Source organism: Bufo bufo, chromosome 2 (genome assembly GCF_905171765.1).
Source record: "Bufo bufo chromosome 2, aBufBuf1.1, whole genome shotgun sequence".
Classification (NCBI taxonomy): domain Eukaryota; kingdom Metazoa; phylum Chordata; class Amphibia; order Anura; family Bufonidae; genus Bufo; species Bufo bufo.
In genome coordinates, this window is record NC_053390.1 from 150,709,592 (window position 1) to 150,728,475 (window position 18,884).

Sequence of the window (18,884 nt, forward strand, 5' to 3'; positions counted from 1 at the left end):
TACATCTTACATTTTTTTGGTAATGTGTACTTACTTACCTATGTATAATGAGGATTTATGTGTTGGAAGACTGTCATCAAAAAATGCGGTACCCAAAGTATATAAGGGAGTCCCTCCTACTCCCATTAGCAGCTGACCCAAAATGAAAACATAGAGGTAGTGGGATAAGGTGGAATCAGCCTTCGTAGTGCAGTCCTCTAAATTGGTGCCATTTCCTGACTTTTCACAAAAATCTTAAAAAGAAAACAGAGTGGATCGTCAATGCAAAATACAGGACACATGTTGGTAATTTAAAGCCTAATGCGACTCCAAACCCAACCACCTCCCCCGATCAGCAAGTCATTTTTGACCAAAGTATATATGAAGCTGTATTTTTTTAGACATATACTCCAGAAACTTTTTTAATGGGAACCTATCACAAAGAAAATGCAGTACAATTAGCAGGTTATAGAGCAGGAGGAGCTGAGCAGACTGATATATAGTTTTGTCGGGAAAAGATTCAGTATGACTTGTATTCATTTAAATCTCTGCTCTTTCCATGCCTGAGTCATGTGGGCAGTCCTCCTAACTGATTGACAGCTAGCTCTCTATATATAGTCATGCAGAATTAGCTGTCAATCACAGACAGCACCTCCCACATGACTTCTAAGTATAAAAAAGCAAAGGTTTAAATAAATCATTTACAAGTTTCACTGAATTCTTTTCATCTTTTCCCATAAAACTATATATTAATCTGCTCAGCTCCTCCCGCTCTATAACATGTTGACTGCATTTTCATGGTGACAAGTCCCCTTTAAGGGTTAGTCTGCGGGTTTTTTTTACTTTCTCCATAAACAGCAGAGCTTTTGCTCATAGGCCGTGTCCAATCTTGTAGCTCTGCCAAATTCACTCAAATAGGGCTGAGCTGCAATAACAGACACAGCCGTGCTGCGGACAAGATTTAGTTCACACCACGGACTGTGCTGTGCAGAAGCATGGACCAAAATCCTGCGGAAGTGCTCCGTATGCTTCTGTGGTCTTCCGCTCCGTGCCTCCGCAGCGCACCACTCTGTACAGTGTCTTGCGGATTGTGGACCCATTCAAGTGATTAGGTCCACATCCCTGATATGGAGCGCACATGGCCGGTGCCCATAAATTGAGGACGCGCTGTTTGTGGGCTGCAATACGGGTACAGTCCACACACGTTCGTGTGCATGAGCCTTTGCTGGAATAAAAAAAAAAAAGATCTTTATTTAAAGGGGTTGTTCAGTACTAGTATATTGATGACCTATCCTCGGGACAGGCCATCAATATCACATTGGTGTGGTACTGACTCCTGGCAAACCCAACAATCAGCTGATTGAAGAGTCCATGGTGCAGCTCTACATCCACTTCCCTGTTTAATTGAGCGCCATCTAGATTGTAGCGGTGGTGCAGTGTAACTACAACTGCTCATCCCGTTCTCTTGATAAGCAGTTGTAATTACACTGCACCACCGCTACAAGTTAGACGGCATGTAGTTAAACAGTGAAGTGTATGAGGCGTTTGCATGAGCGTCAGGGCCTCTTCAATTAATGGACTGGTATTGATGGCCTATCCTGAGGATAGGGTCCTCAATACATTAGCACTGCACAACCCCTTTATGGACTACTTTGTTGTTCGTGGTCATCAGTGCCCTGCCTTGCTTTCGCTTTTCGTCTGCCCTTAACTTACCATTATAGCTGTTTCCAAACTGATACATTCCACTGGTAAAATGAGGTATGGAAAAAACGATAGATCCTATGCCAATCATCAGAGCAGAAAAGGCAAGCCATCTTGGTTTGTGCCCTCTTTGACCATAAAATGACACAACAAGTGACAAAAGACAGAATGCAATGTCGTAGCTGGCTGAAATCAAGCCGGTAAGTGAACTGTTTAAGTCGTAACGCTTTTCAATAGTTGAAATTACCACATTTACCAAACCGTTTACAGCAGTACCTGAAAAAGAAAAGCAGAAATATATATTAAAGGGATTATCCCATGACTAATGTAAAAAATAAAAATCAGACATTATAAAGTACATGATAACCTCTTTCTAACAAAGCTAGAACCAGCCCTGTACCTTACATGGATCCAGAGATCTCCTCATTCATTGCTCTGCTACATTTATATCAAGCTGACAGCTCAAGGGGAGTGTCTTTTCTGCTGCAGCTAAGGGGGCGTGTCTCAGCTCTCCCTATCACAGCTCAAGGGGAGTGTCTTTTCTGCTGCAGCTCAGGGGGCGTGTCTCAGCTCTCCCTATCACAACTCAGGAGGCAGTTGAAGGATGAAACTGAGCATGTGCGGCCTTCTTATTGAACAGGACAAATACAGATACATTTTATTGAATAAATCACTGGCTATGCAAAAAAAATGTAATTACATGCAATTAGAAAAGTATTCAGATCCAGGTGCTAGTTTGAAAACTGGTTTGAAAACTGTGGAATATTTTTCGTGGGACAAGCCCTTTAATTGCAAAGGGTCAAATGTCTAAAGTGTACTTCGTATGTTGACATCCAATTATTCATTACAATAACTGTTGTTGAGCGATTGAACACTATTATCTGAGTGGACTTCAATCCGAATTTCGGGGAAAATTCTATTCACCACGAAGCCGAAAGTCCTTGCGCTTCGGGGTAACAAATAAATTTTCCCTGAAATGGCAGTAAAAAAAAATCATACTCACACCTCATCCTCTTGAGCTCAAAGAGGCTGCTGCGGCCATCCTGTTTGAAGATCAGTGTGAAATCTCATGCACTGTGACGTATGACATCATCACACACCGCGCAAGATTTTGCATGGTATCTTCAATCAAGATGATCGCGGCTACTTCTTCACGCTCAAATTGATAAAAGTATTTTTTTAAACCGATTAACCCCTCATTTTTTATCTCAGATGCCACGATCAGCGATGAACACGACATGTAAGGGGTTCAAAGTTGGAGGGCAGCACAATTACTGTTCCCTGTCATTGTGCCCACTGCTTACAAAGAAAGCTGCTTCGTGACGAATGGCAAAGCAGCAGCCAGCAGGTAAAGAGACGGGAGACAGCACATGCACACTGCGCGCACCTTCCCTTCATACAGCTGATCGGCAGGGGTGCCAGGTGTCGGACCCCGCCGATCTTATATTGATGACCTATCCTGAGGATAGGTCATCAATATTAAAAGCCCGGAGAACCCCTTTTAATTTCTCTACATGATAAATGCCATTTGCTGAAGTGAGACAACCCGTTTAAGTGCAAAAATGGATACCATAAAGCTAAACACCTATACTAAATAATTTCCACACACACGTAGCCCCAAAAAGACCACATACCAACAAGAAACACAACACACTTATTCACGGATTAATAGCCCTAGTATAAAGTAGGGTGTCCACTAATGTATGCTAATTTCAGACTAGTGTATCCACTGCGGAAAACATGCTCCATGTGGGAGCCTTGATTTCCAGTTATGGACGCTGCTCGTTTCACAGGATCACACAGTATTTTCATGATTTATAATGCTGTGTGTCCCTGCCCAACCTTGCATCTATTGAACTGATATAATACTGTCAGTATAACATAATTATAAATGATTAAAATGCTGTGCAGTCCTGTGAAAGGAGCCATGTCCATAACGGGAAATCACACTCCAACGCAGTATAAAATAGTAATTGAAGAAAAAAGAGCAGCGCTCACCTGCATCCAGCAATCAAGAAGCACGGACACAGCCTGGACTCGGCTGATACAACTTGAAAGGGTCCAGCTTCTAAAATATATACTTTTATTCCAGCGGTAAAATTTCCATACACAGGAGAAACAGTATGCGGTCACCGTGTACTGTTTCCCCTGTGTATGGAAATTTTACCGCTTGGAATAAAAGTTTATATTTTAGAATCTGGATCTTTTCCACAGTGTAAAATTAGCCTTAGGGCTCATGCACACGACCGCACCATGTTTTGCGTTTCACAAATTGCAATTTGCAGAACGGGCGGCCCATTATAGAAATGCCTATTCTTATCCACATGTTCTATAATTTACGGAACGGGCATATGGATGCATACAGCATACGGATGTCATGAGGCCTAAAGCAATATAATCAAAAGAATACAAAAGTGACTTCCAAAAGATCAAATCAGGCTAAAAGCCAGTGCATACCAATATATAGGCAAAGACAACATCCCAAGTGGAACAGAGAATATGTTCAATACCAGTCTATGGATGACATGGTGCAGCAAGTATGCCAGACCACCAGCAAGTACGCCAGACCACCACCTCACCACCCCAACGTGTTTCACATCAGGTGTCTCAAGGTGTAATCAATTACTATCAGTAATACAGTTTCTCCTTAAGTAAGCTCACCCCCATTGGAGGAGTATAAATTGACAACATATTTGATGTTTCTGGATTACAATTTCAGATTACATCTAACGTTTGTAGATTACAATTTGACACCATATTTGCCATTCTTGGATCACAAATACAGTAGTTAACCCTCCAGTTAGCATTTGTGGATTACAAGACTACGCTTGTAGTTGACCCTGGGGGTTTACACCGTGAAGTCTGCGGTAACTTGTGTTGGCTAAAGAATTATACTGTACCTGGAGGAATATCTGTGTCTGGTGCACCTGGACCCCAACTCCTGAGGGGTTCCCAAGTGACCCTAGTTACATTATTTTCCATGTTGACAAACATATATTTTTGTTTTCTGCTCTTCAAGGGGTTCTCCAGGAAAACACAAAAATAAGAATAATGGTTTAAGTGTAACTTTCATTCTTTTTTTATTGTAATGTGTAGAGGCAGCGATACTGACCATTTTTGTAATATACTTTAATTACTGAGTTTGTACATTTCTATTAGAAAAGTCGCTCTGAAGTGGCCCATTTTGTGCCTTAGCTCCACACTGACTGCTGTTGCCCTCACTGCCTCTCTCTCTGTGGAGAGCTAAGGCACAAAATGGGCCACTTCAGAGCGACTTTTCTAATAGAAATGTACAAACTCAGTAATTAAAGTATATTACAAAAATGGTCAGTATCGCTGCCTCTACACATATGAGGGGGTCTGTTTCAGCTGGGAGGGGGATGTGCCAGAATACATCACTCATGTTCAGGCTGGCTGGATGTGAACCTTGTGCTTAGTTAGCCTTACAGGATTTGGGGGTCATAGACCTGTAGCTGCTGTATCGGGTAACTGATTGAGGAACAGCCAAGGACATATCTAGTGCTGTACCTTAATCAGCAACCTGATGCTGCAGCCGCCAGTCCATGCCTCCAAAATCTTGTAAGGAATAGAACAGAAGTGAAGTATTCTCTCCCCGCCACAGCTGATCGTTGACCAGTCTCCACCTCATCCTCCCACCAACCACACAGACACAGGGGTTTCAATTCCCGTCCTACAGTGATTACTCCCTAGAGGAAGCATCAATGGTTAACTAATTAAAGTTATTTCTAATTGTGTTTCTAAAGACATCTTTCCCCCGGAAAAGGACCATATCATCACCTGATTTTTCTTTATGGAGTTCCTAATAGAAGGGTCTGTCCTGTAATATTCCCTTGCTGATGAATTTAAAGGGAATCTTTCACCACGATCTTGGACTATTACCTCCTACTTGAGTGGCACTACAGATATGGAGTCCTGACTACTATTTTTTAATACCCTACTGCCCCCCGCCCCTCCACTGCTAGGGTTTAAAGCTGTGCTGAAATACATTGTCAGGACATGAGTCCTATTCATTATGTTATCACAGCACAGTAGTCCTGACGGTGTATTTTAGAGCAGCTATGAGTGCTGACAGCGGGGGACAGAACGGGCAGGAGAAGAAAAAAAAATGGTGGTCTGGACTCTTTGGGGGGAATTTAACATGAGGGGAATATTTGAATTCAGATTTGCTTGAGTCTGCATTGGCGAACTTTACGCCACATTTATTAAATGTCTCATGTTGTTTGATAAATTTGTCTTGTCCTTAAACCTTTCACTTTTATCTAGAAAAACTACCCAATTTTTCCTAGTCGCCCTCTTACTGGAGTGAGAGTGGGGCTTTTTTGCAACTCAATGATAAATCTGGAGTAAAACTCATTAACATAGCGAACTTCGCCCACTTTCCCGCTCATATTTCAAAACTGGAGTGAGTGGTGTAGACAAGCAAAAAGTCTCAAACTTTTTGAGCAAGTGAGCCGAAAAATCTTTTTAGAAGCCAGAATTCTGCAGTGAAGACATGATACTGTAAAACAGGCCTTTATCTGTAGTACTACTCATGGGTTACTCACCGTTGCTCTTATTGCACTCAAGCTCCACTCCTTTCTGTGACCAGTTCCTACCCAGCTGCTTGGATTGGAAGGGCCAAGCAGTGGCAAAGCAGCAAGGGAGGGGCTGACCACAGAAAAGAGTGGAGCTGGAGTGCAATAAGAGCAACTGGGGCACACTGATTGCACTAAAGGCCTAATTTGCATATTAAGAAAAAGTATCATAACTTAAGAATGGAGCCTCGGATCAACAAAAGAAAAGCAGTGTTTTAATCAGGTGAACCACAGCCAATGCAAGCAGTTGGATACGGAGGTCATCGGTGACAGAAACAAGTATTTTCTTTCTGTGTCTGTTCCGTTTTTTTTTTTTGTGGACCGTATGCGGGACCATTCATTTGAATGTGTCCACACAAAAAAAACTGTTACTCAGTGTGCATTCCGTTTCCGCATGTCCGTTCCGCCAAACAATAGAATATGTCCTATTATTGTTCGTGTTACGGACAAGCATAGGACTGCTCTATTAGGGGCCAGCTGTTCCGTCATCCGTGCGGATCCATGTTTTGGCAAAATACATATAGTCATGTGCATGAGCCCTGATAAGAAAATGTTAATGTGCTAATATTCAGTATTCATTTGTCTTTCCCTTGGATAGTCACTTACACCCTCTGAGAAATGTACCATGGAAACACTGTTCCGAATAGAATAACATAGAAGATGCTGTAATCTTAAAACACACACTAGGTAAAAATACAGCAAGGCCATTTGTTAAAGTAAAATGCATAGGAGTCACTTGTAGTAGATTTGGAGCCTTATAAAAAAGAGTTGTAAACTGTATATGTGTTTGAAATAGCAAAAATAGTAACATAGTAACATAGTTATGGCTGATAAAAGACATCTGTCCATCCAGTTCGGCCTGTTATCCTGCAAGTTGATTCAGAGGAAGGCAAAAAAAAAAAAACCTGTGAGGTAGAATCCAATTTTCCTCACTTTAGGGGAAAAAAATTCCTTCCTGACTCCAATCAGGCAATAAGAATAAGGGCTCATGCACATGAACGTATTTTCTGTCCATGTCCGTTCCGTTTTTTGGCAGACCGTATGCGGAACCATTCATTTAAATCTGGAAAAGAAAGGAAGCTATTCCATGTGCATTCCGTTTCCGTACGACCGTATTTACTTTCCGCAAAAAAACAGAACATGTCCAATTAATGTCCGTATTACAGACAAGGATAGTACTGTTCTATTAGAGGCCAGCTGTTCCGTTCTGCAAAATAAGGAATGCACACGGACATCATCCGTATTTTTTGCGGATCCGTTTTTTGCAGACCGCAAAATGCATACGGTTGAGTGCATGAGCCCTAACTCCCTGAATTTTCTTACTTTTCAAATCCCACTTTTCTCCCAGCCCCGGGCCCCCTAGGCCCTCATTGCAGTATGGCTGTGACATGTAATAAAATAAATAAATAAATAAATACTTCCCTTCCTGAACCCCTTTCCATTGCAACCACTCCGTCCTCCCTAACAATTACTGCAGGGGTGATGTGACTGTATACCACACTAGCTGCAACAGCTATATACTGCGTCCTTATACTGTACTTACCTGCTACAGTATAAGGACACGCCATCACTGCCGCAAAAATATTACATCATGCATCATTTTTTATTACTGTAAAAAAATCTCTAAAAACCTCTTAAAGATCGGTAAGGAGATAGAATTCCTCTTTTGTCCCAAAGGGGCTACTGCTGCTTGGATGTCGCACAGACACAGATCAATAATCAATCACCAGCTTGCAGTGCAATAGGAGAATGCAGGTTTCTATACACTGGCTGACAACACCCACAGGGCAAGCACAGAAAATGGGAAACGGCTGTAGAAATACTGTACATTTCTTACAGGATTTGACATGAGTTTTGTTCTTGACTCTCAAAAAAAATCACTCACTTGTTAAACTGATTTCATTGCCAAAGAAACTATTAAACCAACAATCTGCTCCTCAGTTTTATGAGGATACTGCCAGATGGATAGAAATGAGTTTGTAATTAGCAGCGAAACAAATAAAACAGGCAATAAGCACAAAGTTATAGCATAAGGATATCATATATATATATATATATACACACACACACATACACGATATATATTCTCATTGTACGAACAAATGCAAAAGTGTTTCTCTTTACTGAGAGAGTAGTGGATGCATGGAATAGCCTTCCTGCAGAAGTGGCAGCTGCAAATACAGTGAAGGAGTTTAAGCATGCATGGGATAGGCATAAGGCCATTCTTCATATAAGATAGGGCCGGGGGCTATCCATAGTATTCAGTATATTGGGCAGACTAGATGGGCCAAATGGTTCTTATCTGGTTCTTATCTGCCGGCACATTCTAGGTTTCTATGGTAAGTACAGTAATGGCAGTAATTGCAAAAATAGAGACCTAGGAAACTGTAAAATGCACAACAGAGGGAATTACTTTAAGGGGTTATCCAAGACCTATATTGCCCCCCATATGCCTGGGCCACTCACACAGGCTGTACTCACCCCGCGTTGCTTCTGATACTGGCACGGCCGCCGCTGCATTTCTCCATCGCATGGATGAAAACATCCAGCCATGAGGGGAGGCAGCCAATAGCAGGCCATGAAGGGGGCGTGCCTTCCTAGCATAGTGGGTGGTGCTATGGAGGCTCGTTCCGGTTGTGGCCTGCTATTGGCTAACCCCACCCCTGGGGAGATGCAGTGGCGGCCATGCCGGCATCAGAAGCAACATGGGTGTCAGGAAGCAGGGTAAGTACAATCTGTGTGAGTGGCCTGGGCATGGGGGGGGGGGGGGGGCATTATAGATCTTGGATAACCCCTTTAACCCTTTAGTGTGCTTTCACACAGGGCAGATTTTGTTGCAGAAATTTCTGTTACTGAAAATACATTCCATTCATCTGAATGAGGTTGTTTTAGTGGCAAGCACATGGATTTTTGCAAGCCCCATTCAGAAGAAAAGAACTAATTATTAGTCGCAAAAATTTCTGCAACAAAAAAATGTCTCATGGACACCTTTGGGGTGATAGTTTTTTTTTATGGAATGGGATATTATATTATGGGATAAAAGATATACTGTATTTGCATTTTATACTTGTTTAATTTGTCTTCTGCAGCCTGCATGCATTCTTATACACTGAAGGCTGCTCAGTCGCATTGAGTAAGAAAGCATATTATGGGATGAAAGACATATTTGCTTTTTTTTTTATACTTGTTCAATCTGTTTTCAGCAGCCTGTATGTATTCTCATACATTGTAGGCTGTTCAGTCCCGTTCAGTAAGAAAACCGTTATAGACAAGCTCTCTGATGGCTTGGTCTGCAGCCGCTCTTTCCGCTTTCCTGAACACGAGTAAAGCTGAAAACCCTTTTAAGTTTATTTGATTGCAAATAAGTCACTTTCAGAGAGAGGTGCTGCAGATTGAGCTATCAGCATGCTGGCTTGAAGGATTTCACACTGAATGATGGACCTGAGTAGTCTGCAATGTATGAGAATACAGGCAGGCTGCAGAAGACCAAAAGAACAAAATTTGGAAACCAATTGCAAAAAATTTTTTATATAATAATGTAGGCAGTGCAATAAAATAGCCCCAAAGGTGTCCGTAGCTGTTAAAGGCTACTAATATATTGTTATTATCCATATTGCTGGATTAATTTTTCTATCACATTATACAAAGCTCGTTTCCATGATTACCACCACCCTGCAATCCAGCATTGGCAGCCATACTTGCACACTATACTAAAAAGCTTCTTCCTATAGTGTGCAAGCACAGCGACAGCTGATCCGATCTGCAAAATTGTGTAATGGATGCGGACAGAAATATACAGTCATATGAATGGGCCCTAACACAGAGAATGCCATCAATCACTGATGACACCACCTGCCTTGGAAGAAGCTGATTTGTTCATCTCTCTTACTGAATTAAAATTCCTATCTCCGTAAGTGCCGTAAATATTGGCTCCAATGAGGCTGTATAAAGATGGCTGCCATACAAGACTTTCTCAGCCTTTTGCGTGTGGCGTTACTTCACAATGAATTGGAACCTGAATTCATGGTATGCACTACAATCATTAACAAATCCATTATCACAGTAACAGAGCATGCACAAGACTGAGAAAGTCTCTCGATAACGGCAGCCATCTTCATACAATCTCGTTGGAGCCAATACATTTTACAGCATGTCTGTGGCATATCTGATTTGCTCATCACTAATATATGTACTGTATTTTTTGGACTATAAGACAAACTGGACTAAAATATTTTACATCAGACCTTAGAGCACACCCCCAAATCAGACCCCCATTCTTCATCAGAACTCATATCAGACTCTAAAATCAGCCCCCCAAGATCCCTCAGCCAAACCCCTCAGCCTCAGATCAGAGCGCCCAGACTCCATCAGCCTCCCATCAGACCCCCCCCAGCACCCATTAGCCTCAGATCAACCTTACATCAGACCCCCCCAGCCTCCTTCAGCCTTAGATCAGATACTTCCAGCCTCCATTAGCTTCAGATCAGCTTCCCATCAGACCCCCCAGCTCCCATCAGACTGAGATCAGACCCCCAATCAGCCTCAGATGGGAACCCACAGCCTCAGATCAGCCTATGTCAGCCTCCAAGCCCCCCCCCCCCATATCAGACCCCCTCAGGCCCACTCAGCCTCAGATCAGATCCCCCAGCCCCCATCAGACCCAGATCAGCCCCCCCAAACCCCATCAGACTCAGATCAGACTCCCAATCAGACCATATCAGCCTCAGATTGGACCCCCCTTCTCCAAGAAAAAAAATGTCATACAGACCTCAAAGTGGTATCAATAAAAACTACAGACTGTCTTGCAACAAATGAGACCTCACACATTTCAGTAGAGTTATGGGAGTCAGAATAGGGCGATGAAAAGAAAAAACTGTTTTATTATTGAAACACAAGAAAAACTGTACAAAAGTGGTATGGCTATAATGGTACTAACCTGGAGAATGAAGAGCACATGTCAGTTTTAACATAAAAACAAAACCCATAAAACTGTGGCAGAATGGCATTTTTTTCCAATGCCACCACATTTGGAATTATTTTCCAGCTTCCCACTACATCATATGCAATATTAAATGGTGACAATAGAATGTACAACGTGTACAGCAAAAAACAAGTCCCCATAAGGCTATGTGAACTGAAAAATAAAAAGGTTATGGCTTCAAGAAGACAGGGAGTAAAAAACTAAAATGCAAAAAATGGAAAATCAGTGTCAGGAAAGGGTTATTCTTTTTATCAATTAGTGTATTAGATAGCATTAGTAAGGCCTCTTTCACACGGGTATTGCGGTAAAAAGTGCGGGTGCGTTGCGGGAACATGCGCGATTTTTCCACGCGAGTGCAAAACATTGTAATGCGTTTTGCACTCGCGTGAGAAAAATCGCGCATGTTTGGTACCCAAACCCGAACTTCTTCACAGAAGTTCAGGCTTGGGATCGGTGTTCTGTAGATTGTATTATTTTTCCTTATAACATGGTTATAAGGGGAAATAATAGCATTCTGAATACAGAATGCATAGTAAAATAGTGCTGGAGGGGTTAAAAAAAAATATATAATAATTAAACTCACCTTAGTCCACTTGATCGCGCAGCCGGCATCTCTTCTGTCTCCTTCTTTGCTGATTGCAGGAAAAGGACCTGTGGTGACGTCACTCCGGTCATCACATGGTCCATCACATGATTCATCACCATGGTAAAAGATCATGTGATGGATCATGTGATGACCGGAGTGACGTCACCACAGGTCCTTTTCCTGCAAACAGCAAAGAAGGAGACAGAAGAGATGCCGGCTGCGCGATCAAGTGGACTAAGGTGAGTTTAATTTAAAAAAAAAAAAAATTAACCCCTTCAGCACTATTTTACTATGCATTCTGTATTCAGAATGCTATTATTTTCCCTTATAACCATGTTATAAGGGAAAATAATAATGATCGGGTCCCCATCCCGATCATCTCCTAGCAACCGTGCGTGAAAATCGCACCGCATCCGCACTTGCTTGCGGATGCTTGCGATTTTCACGCAACCCCATTCATTTCTATGGGGCCTGCTTTACGTGAAAAACGCACAAATAGGAGCATGCTGCGATTTTCACGCAACGCACAAGTGATGCGTGAAAATCACCGCTCGTGTGCACAGCCCCATAGAAATGAATGGGTCATGATTCAGTGCGAGTGCAATGCGTTCAACTCACGCATCGCATCCGCGCGGAATACTCGCCCGTGTAAAAGGGGCCTAAAAGTGTCCATTGTCTTATATACATGCATGTACAGTAGGGAAGTATTCCCCTGGAGCTTCTCTGAAAAACATTTGCTTTCTTATGAGATGGAGTAGATACAATATATTTTATAAAATTTCTATATCAAGATCCTGGTAGACATTTACAAAGCAGTGCTCCAGACTAAACAAAATAACTAGGAGCCATTGGCTCCTGAGCTGAAAAATTTAGGAGCCAAATTACATTTTTAGTCGCCAAATTTAAATTCATATAATTCTAATAAAAAAAGACTTGGAGGAGAAGATGAGATGCAGGTCACAGTTGTGAGCCAGCTCTACATTAGTGATGAGCGGCAGGGGTCATATTCAAATTCACGATATTTCGCAAATATTTTGTAAAAATATTTGGCGAATATTCGCGAATTCGAATATTCGTTATATTCTACGATTTTTTTACTCTAAAAATCGACAAGGTAATGATCGCGTAAAATGCAAATTTTTGTATATTAGTTTTTTCAAATATTAGTAATATTCTAAAGCAAGAATATATAGCAATACAGCGAATATTCCCCAAAAACTGAATATAGAGCAATTTTGCTAAAATAGTGTTATAATTTTTTTTTCAATAGTTGAATTTTTTTTCCAATCTGGACTTCAGATGAGAAAAAAATTACAACTATTAGACAAAGAAAATTATAGCACTATATTAGCTAAATTGTTCTATATTATTTTATTTTTTTTATATTCGCTATATTGCTATATATTCTTGTTTTAGAATATTACGAATATTCGAAAAAACTAATATATTCGATATAGTGCTATATATTTGTTTTTTAGAATATTCATCATTTTTCCCATTTAAAGTCATGATTCCTCCCTGCTTCTTGCTTGTGGCCCAATGAGTCATTGGCCCACAAGCAAGAAGCAGGGAGGAATCATGTTTTTACTCGGCAATTGAAAAATTTGCGATAAAAATTAGCATTATGAAAATTCGCAATAAAAAAACAATGTATCACTATATTCTAAACATTCGCGAATTTTCGAAGTACCTATATTTGCGATAAAAATTTGCAATTCGAATATTCGGGATCCATACTACTCTACATACAGCAGACTGCCTGCCAGCACTAGGAAACAAAGGAGTCTACAGCAAAACATACCTCTTCCATCCAGTGACATTTCCTGTCATGTAGACCTTCTCTTTCCTCTTCTCTTTTGTTTAACCCAGACCGCCATGACGAATTTTTTTTAGCCGCATCTGTTTTCTGCAGAGTTTCTTAAAACATGTTAGATTTCTCAAGCCTCCCTACATTTTCAACACAACCTCCCCACCCTGGTTTCCCAACAATGTCATCCTGCTGTCCGTGTGCCCACTGTGCTACCCAATACCCCGGCTGAAAAAATTGTGACCCCAGTAGACATAGTGTCCCTGTGGTGCCTTCAGCAATTATAATATCCCCTAGAGTGCCCTCCCCCAGTAATAATAATGTCCACTAAAATACCCCAAGTAATAATAAAAAAACTCTATATTGTGCTCCCAGTAATAATGCCTGTATAGTGTCCCAAAAAATAATGCCCCCCAGTCCCTGTAATATAAATGCTTCTACAGTGCCTCCAGCAATAATATCTCCTATTTTAAGCCCAGGTAAAAATGCCACTATAGTACCCCTAGTAGTAATGGCCATGTGCAAAAAAATCCCGCTATAGTGCCCCAAGATTAAAATGCCCCCCAGTACATCCAATAATGCCCCATATATTTCCCTCATATTAAAAAATGCCCTGGTAATGCCCCTATAGAGCCTTAGTATGTAGTAATGGTAGTTATACTGTCCCCTGTATAAAAAATTCCTCTAGAGTGCCCCAATAATGCTGCCAGTTATGTCCCCCACAGACAACTCCAGTATTAATGTCCTCCAAAGTGCCTCTCCAGTAGTAATGTTCCCCACAGTACCCTTTCAACAGTAAACTCCCCCACAGTGCCCCTCCAGTAGTAATGTCCCCCACACAGCCCGTCCAGTAGTAATGTCCCTCACTGTGCCCCTCCTGTAGTAATGTCCTCCACAGTGCCCCTCCTGTAGTGTCCCTCTTAGTGCTCCCATTGAGTAATGACCCCAAAGTGCCCCTTCTGTATTATGTCCCCAATGCCCCCTGTAGTGCTATGATTCCTGTATGTAAAGGCCCCCAAGGCTGCAGTGAAAAAAAAACAACGAATAATCCCCTGTATCCCACGTTTGCCGGCACTCAGGATGCAGGCTGCAACCTCTTCTGGTCTACAGCCTGGGATGGAGGGACACAGGCAGGCAAAAGGAAGCACATCGCTTTATTGTGTCCCGGCACAGGCAGGCGTAATTTCGTCATCACGCATGAGCCGGCGTGAAGATGTCATCATGCACGCCTGCGCGGGTATTTACTACCTCATAGGCAGTGGTGAAGAGAACTATCATCTCCTGTGCCCCGCCGCAGTATTGAACTGCAGAGCTGCAGCGTCGTCTCTAGTCGCAAATGGCGACAAGACTAAAAAGTCTTGTCGTCATTTGTAAATTCTAAATCGCATTGGCGACCATTTTGGTCGCCATCTGGAGCACTGCAAAGTGGATCTAGCTTGTCTGTTATATAATCCTAAACTACAGTTCATTGAGACTGAGTGGGAGAGATTACAGCCACAATATTGGGACATAAATCAATAATAATCGTTGTATCAAATTTAATTTAATGGGGTTTTGTCTTTCTCCCTACTATTATTTCTGGGCTCCTCTCCCCGGGCGTTCCTTCTCCCTGGCTGTGAGCTGTCCAATCACAGCGCAGAGCGTCACAGCCAGGGAGAAGGTGAGTTTTTTTTTCTCCCTGTCTGTGACGCTCTGCGCTGTGATTGGAGAAGGAACACCCGGGGAGAGGAGCCCAGAAATAATAGTAAGTGCAGGGACATCCCCCGCGTATGCACTAAATGTCCTGCTACTTACTTAAAGGGGTATTCCCATCTTAATGATCACTGTTAAATCTGTTAATGATTTGACAGTAATCATTTTTCTAAATACATTTTATTACCCAATTCCCACCCTTTTTGAGAAAATAAGTCCCCTCTTACCTGATGTTGTCTTTCGTCTCCCCTGGTTACGGCCACCTCTCCTGTCGAATCCCACCGGGCTGCGCTTGCGCAGAAGACTGAAGATTCTCTCCCGGCCAGACCGTGCAATGTCCTGAACGCGCACGCCGCCGTGAATGCGCCATGATGACTTCTTCCTGGCCAGTATAGTACAGAGCCGCAAAACGCGCTCGCCGGCTCTGTATTATACAGGCCAGGAATAAGTCACCATGGCGCGTGCACGTTCAGGACATTGCGCGGCCCGGCCGGGAGAAAAACTTCAGTCTTCTGCGCAAGCGCGGCCCGGCCGGGAGAAGACGTCACTCAAGCCCTGCCGAATCCAGGAAGTGGACGTCGCGCTGGACAAAGGTAAGTATTAAAACTGAAGATGGGAATACCCCTTTAATCGATGAAAGGTTCTCTTTAAGTCCAGGCTTACAGTAAAGCACAGAAACTACCGTAGTTTCTTGCGAAAGGAGCCCTACAGGTAACTGATCCTAATTGTGTGCTACGAACTGTATTGTTGAGCTGCATTAAAAGGCCTTTTTTGGCTTCATTGAGAAATAACTAATCCCCCTCCTTGTCAGACATTTACATGTAGAGCTTATGTTTCAGTAGGACTGTTTGCAGGTAGCTTCTCCTGTTAAAAAGAAAGGTTTCCGGCACTGTAGTATTTTTCAGTTAGATCTTCCTCTTTATTAACGCAACATTAATCCATATACAGACAAATCCTTACAACGTGCGGTAGTTTACGCGTTTCGGACACAATGTCCTTAATCGTAACTCAGATTGATGTTGGAATAGTCCTACCAATAACCCCAACCCTCACAGGAAATAGGGGGTGGAGAGGTACGATCAAAATCATCCCTCCTCCATCAAACCACCTGTTAGAAAATCACATGCGAGTTTTTTAAAACTGGTATCAGTGCAATGAGGCAAACAAGCAAAACGCATATTCACATTTGTTGCCACATTAAGCTTATTACTCTGAATAGAGCAACATATATTTAAAACAGGGGGAATTTTTTTTTTTAAACGCACAATGTGAATAAAGACATACATCAAATTTACAAAATTTCAATTAAGATAAATACAACTTGGTCCACAAATAAACGATGGTGTTGAACTTAGCTGTAATTGATCACTGCCCACAGATTATATTTGATTCGGTCACTGATAGAAGTACATAAGTTATTTGCTTTGATTCAAACCTGTAGGTATTCTAGTATTAAGTCTAAAGATCCAGTAGGCTTCTCTTAATAAAATGGCTTTTTTGTGGTCACCTCCTCTAAAGGGAGCAGTAACTTTCTCAATGGCAAAAGCACAGAATGAGTTAACCCTGCGATTATGTGTGTGGATGAAGTGTTTCACAGCATTGGGCACATTCAAAGCAGAAGTGCGCCAATATTCTATTTTTAAATTTACGTGATGCGCTGCCAACATACATCAAATCGCAAGTAGTACATTGAATAACATAAATTACGCCCGTACTATTGCAATTGAAATAAGTTTTTATTGGAAAAGTCATTGAATGGTCGGCATTTTGGAAAGTTTTGGTTACAAGCACAAAGCTGCATGTTTTGCATGGATGGCTCCCACATCTTGTGAAGCCATTGTATTTGATCCATGCATCCCGCGCAGCTTTTGTGGATGTACACAGAGAGGGAGAAAGAAAACTAGCAAGGGTTGGTGCCCTCCTTGAGACAATTCTACCGCCATTTGTCCTGCTACCTACTTAATCAAGTCCGGACCCATGAAAGGTCCTCTTTAAGTCCAGGCTTACAGGTAACTGATCCTAATTGTGTGCTACGAACTGTATTGTTGAGTTGCATGAAAAGGCCTCTTTTTGCTTCATTGAGAATTAACTAATCCTCCTCCTTGTCAGACATTTATATGTAGAGCTCATGTTTCAGTAGGACTGTTTGCAGGTAGCTTCTGTTACTAGATACCAAGGAGCAGACTATTGATATATTATCTGGTTTGAACTTATTGAAAGTAATGAAACCTACAATTAAATAGTTCCATGTAGCTTGACATTTATAGATACACCCTATTGAGAAAGGTAGTTATTGCCTAGGGTACATTCACATCAATGTTTGAAATCTGGCAGATTGTTCTGGCAGAGGAATAGCCTGCTGGAGATCACCGGGCATAGTTGGAAAATGTCAGAAACCGTCGGATGCCCAGCCGCTTTATGGCATAAATGCTGGGTTTTGGCCAGTCAAATGCCGCTAAATGCAGTGGTTTTTGTTCAGCCAACAGCTGGCATTTATTCTGGACAAGGCTACTGGAACAGGGTAATGGATCTCCTAACACTAGTGTGAACCTAGCCCAAAGCAATAAATCTTAATAATTTTAAATAATTCAAAAATCCAATACTTGACATACTAGTCTATATATCTAGTTTTTTTAAGGAAATATTATGTGGACAGAACTGATTGAGATGTGTCATCCATGCATCCATCCATCCATGCACCCAGAGCTTCTGAAGACTCTACATTAGTAAGCAACATATTCGGATGCTAACAAAAACAGGGCACAGAAATGTTTTCCTTATAAATCCATCTCCGGTTCAATGAAACTTCTCTCATGTGCAAGAGTTGGGATGCCTCCCAGACATTCACTGTTTTTCCCACACAGCAGCAGTACTGGCCATACACGGTGTAGAAAATTACAGCATTCCTTCCGTTAAAGGGCTCTGAACCCGGACATATCCCCTTCTTCCCCCACTTAGCCCCTCTGACACGAACACCAGAGCATTTCATGTTCCGATGCGCTGAATTGGGCAGGGGCTTTTTCTGCAGTTCCAGTGACGTACCCGGTCTCTGCTAGGCGGAGGCTCCTGCCTAGCAGTGAGCCCGGTAACATCACCAGCACAAATGGGCGGGCTTTGGCACTGCCCTGGCCTGTAAAACGCCTCCGCCTAGCAGTGTAAAAATGCTCAGATGCTCATATCAAAGGGTCGGAGTGGGGGAAGAAGGGGATATGTCAGGATTCAGCGGGCTGTGCTTGTTCCCTGAATAGGGGTGGCCAGGGAACCACTATACAAAGAAAATTATGAAGGGGCATAAATGGTAAACTAGTGCTGTGTCTTCCTCTCTTTCAGAATCGATTGGTGTCCTGGTTTCCTAGTGTTATTTCATCACTTCTATAGGAAACCTCTTTTAGGATGGTTTCACACACCAAGGCTTGGAGCGGATAAAAAAAAACTGGAAAAAAGTAAAGAGGGAGACTGAAATTTCTCCTTTCTTGTGTATCTGCTACTGTGTTTGGGTAAAATAAAACAGTGGTAAGCAATGTCATGTGTTTATAACATTTT

The 18,884-nt window shown here is 42.1% G+C and overlaps 1 protein-coding gene across 1 annotated transcript in view; it reads right to left on the reverse strand.

Moving 5' to 3' along the window:
* The window catches only part of SLCO4C1 (solute carrier organic anion transporter family member 4C1), a 77,025-nt gene that overhangs the window by 37,739 nt on the left and 20,402 nt on the right, over positions 1–18,884 (reverse strand). The window contains exons 2-3 of the mRNA XM_040421585.1: positions 1,693–1,956; positions 39–233 (exon numbers count right to left, since the gene is read on the reverse strand). Coding sequence (XP_040277519.1) covers positions 39–233; positions 1,693–1,956 — 459 coding nt within the window. The remainder of the gene's footprint in view (positions 1–38; positions 234–1,692; positions 1,957–18,884) is intronic.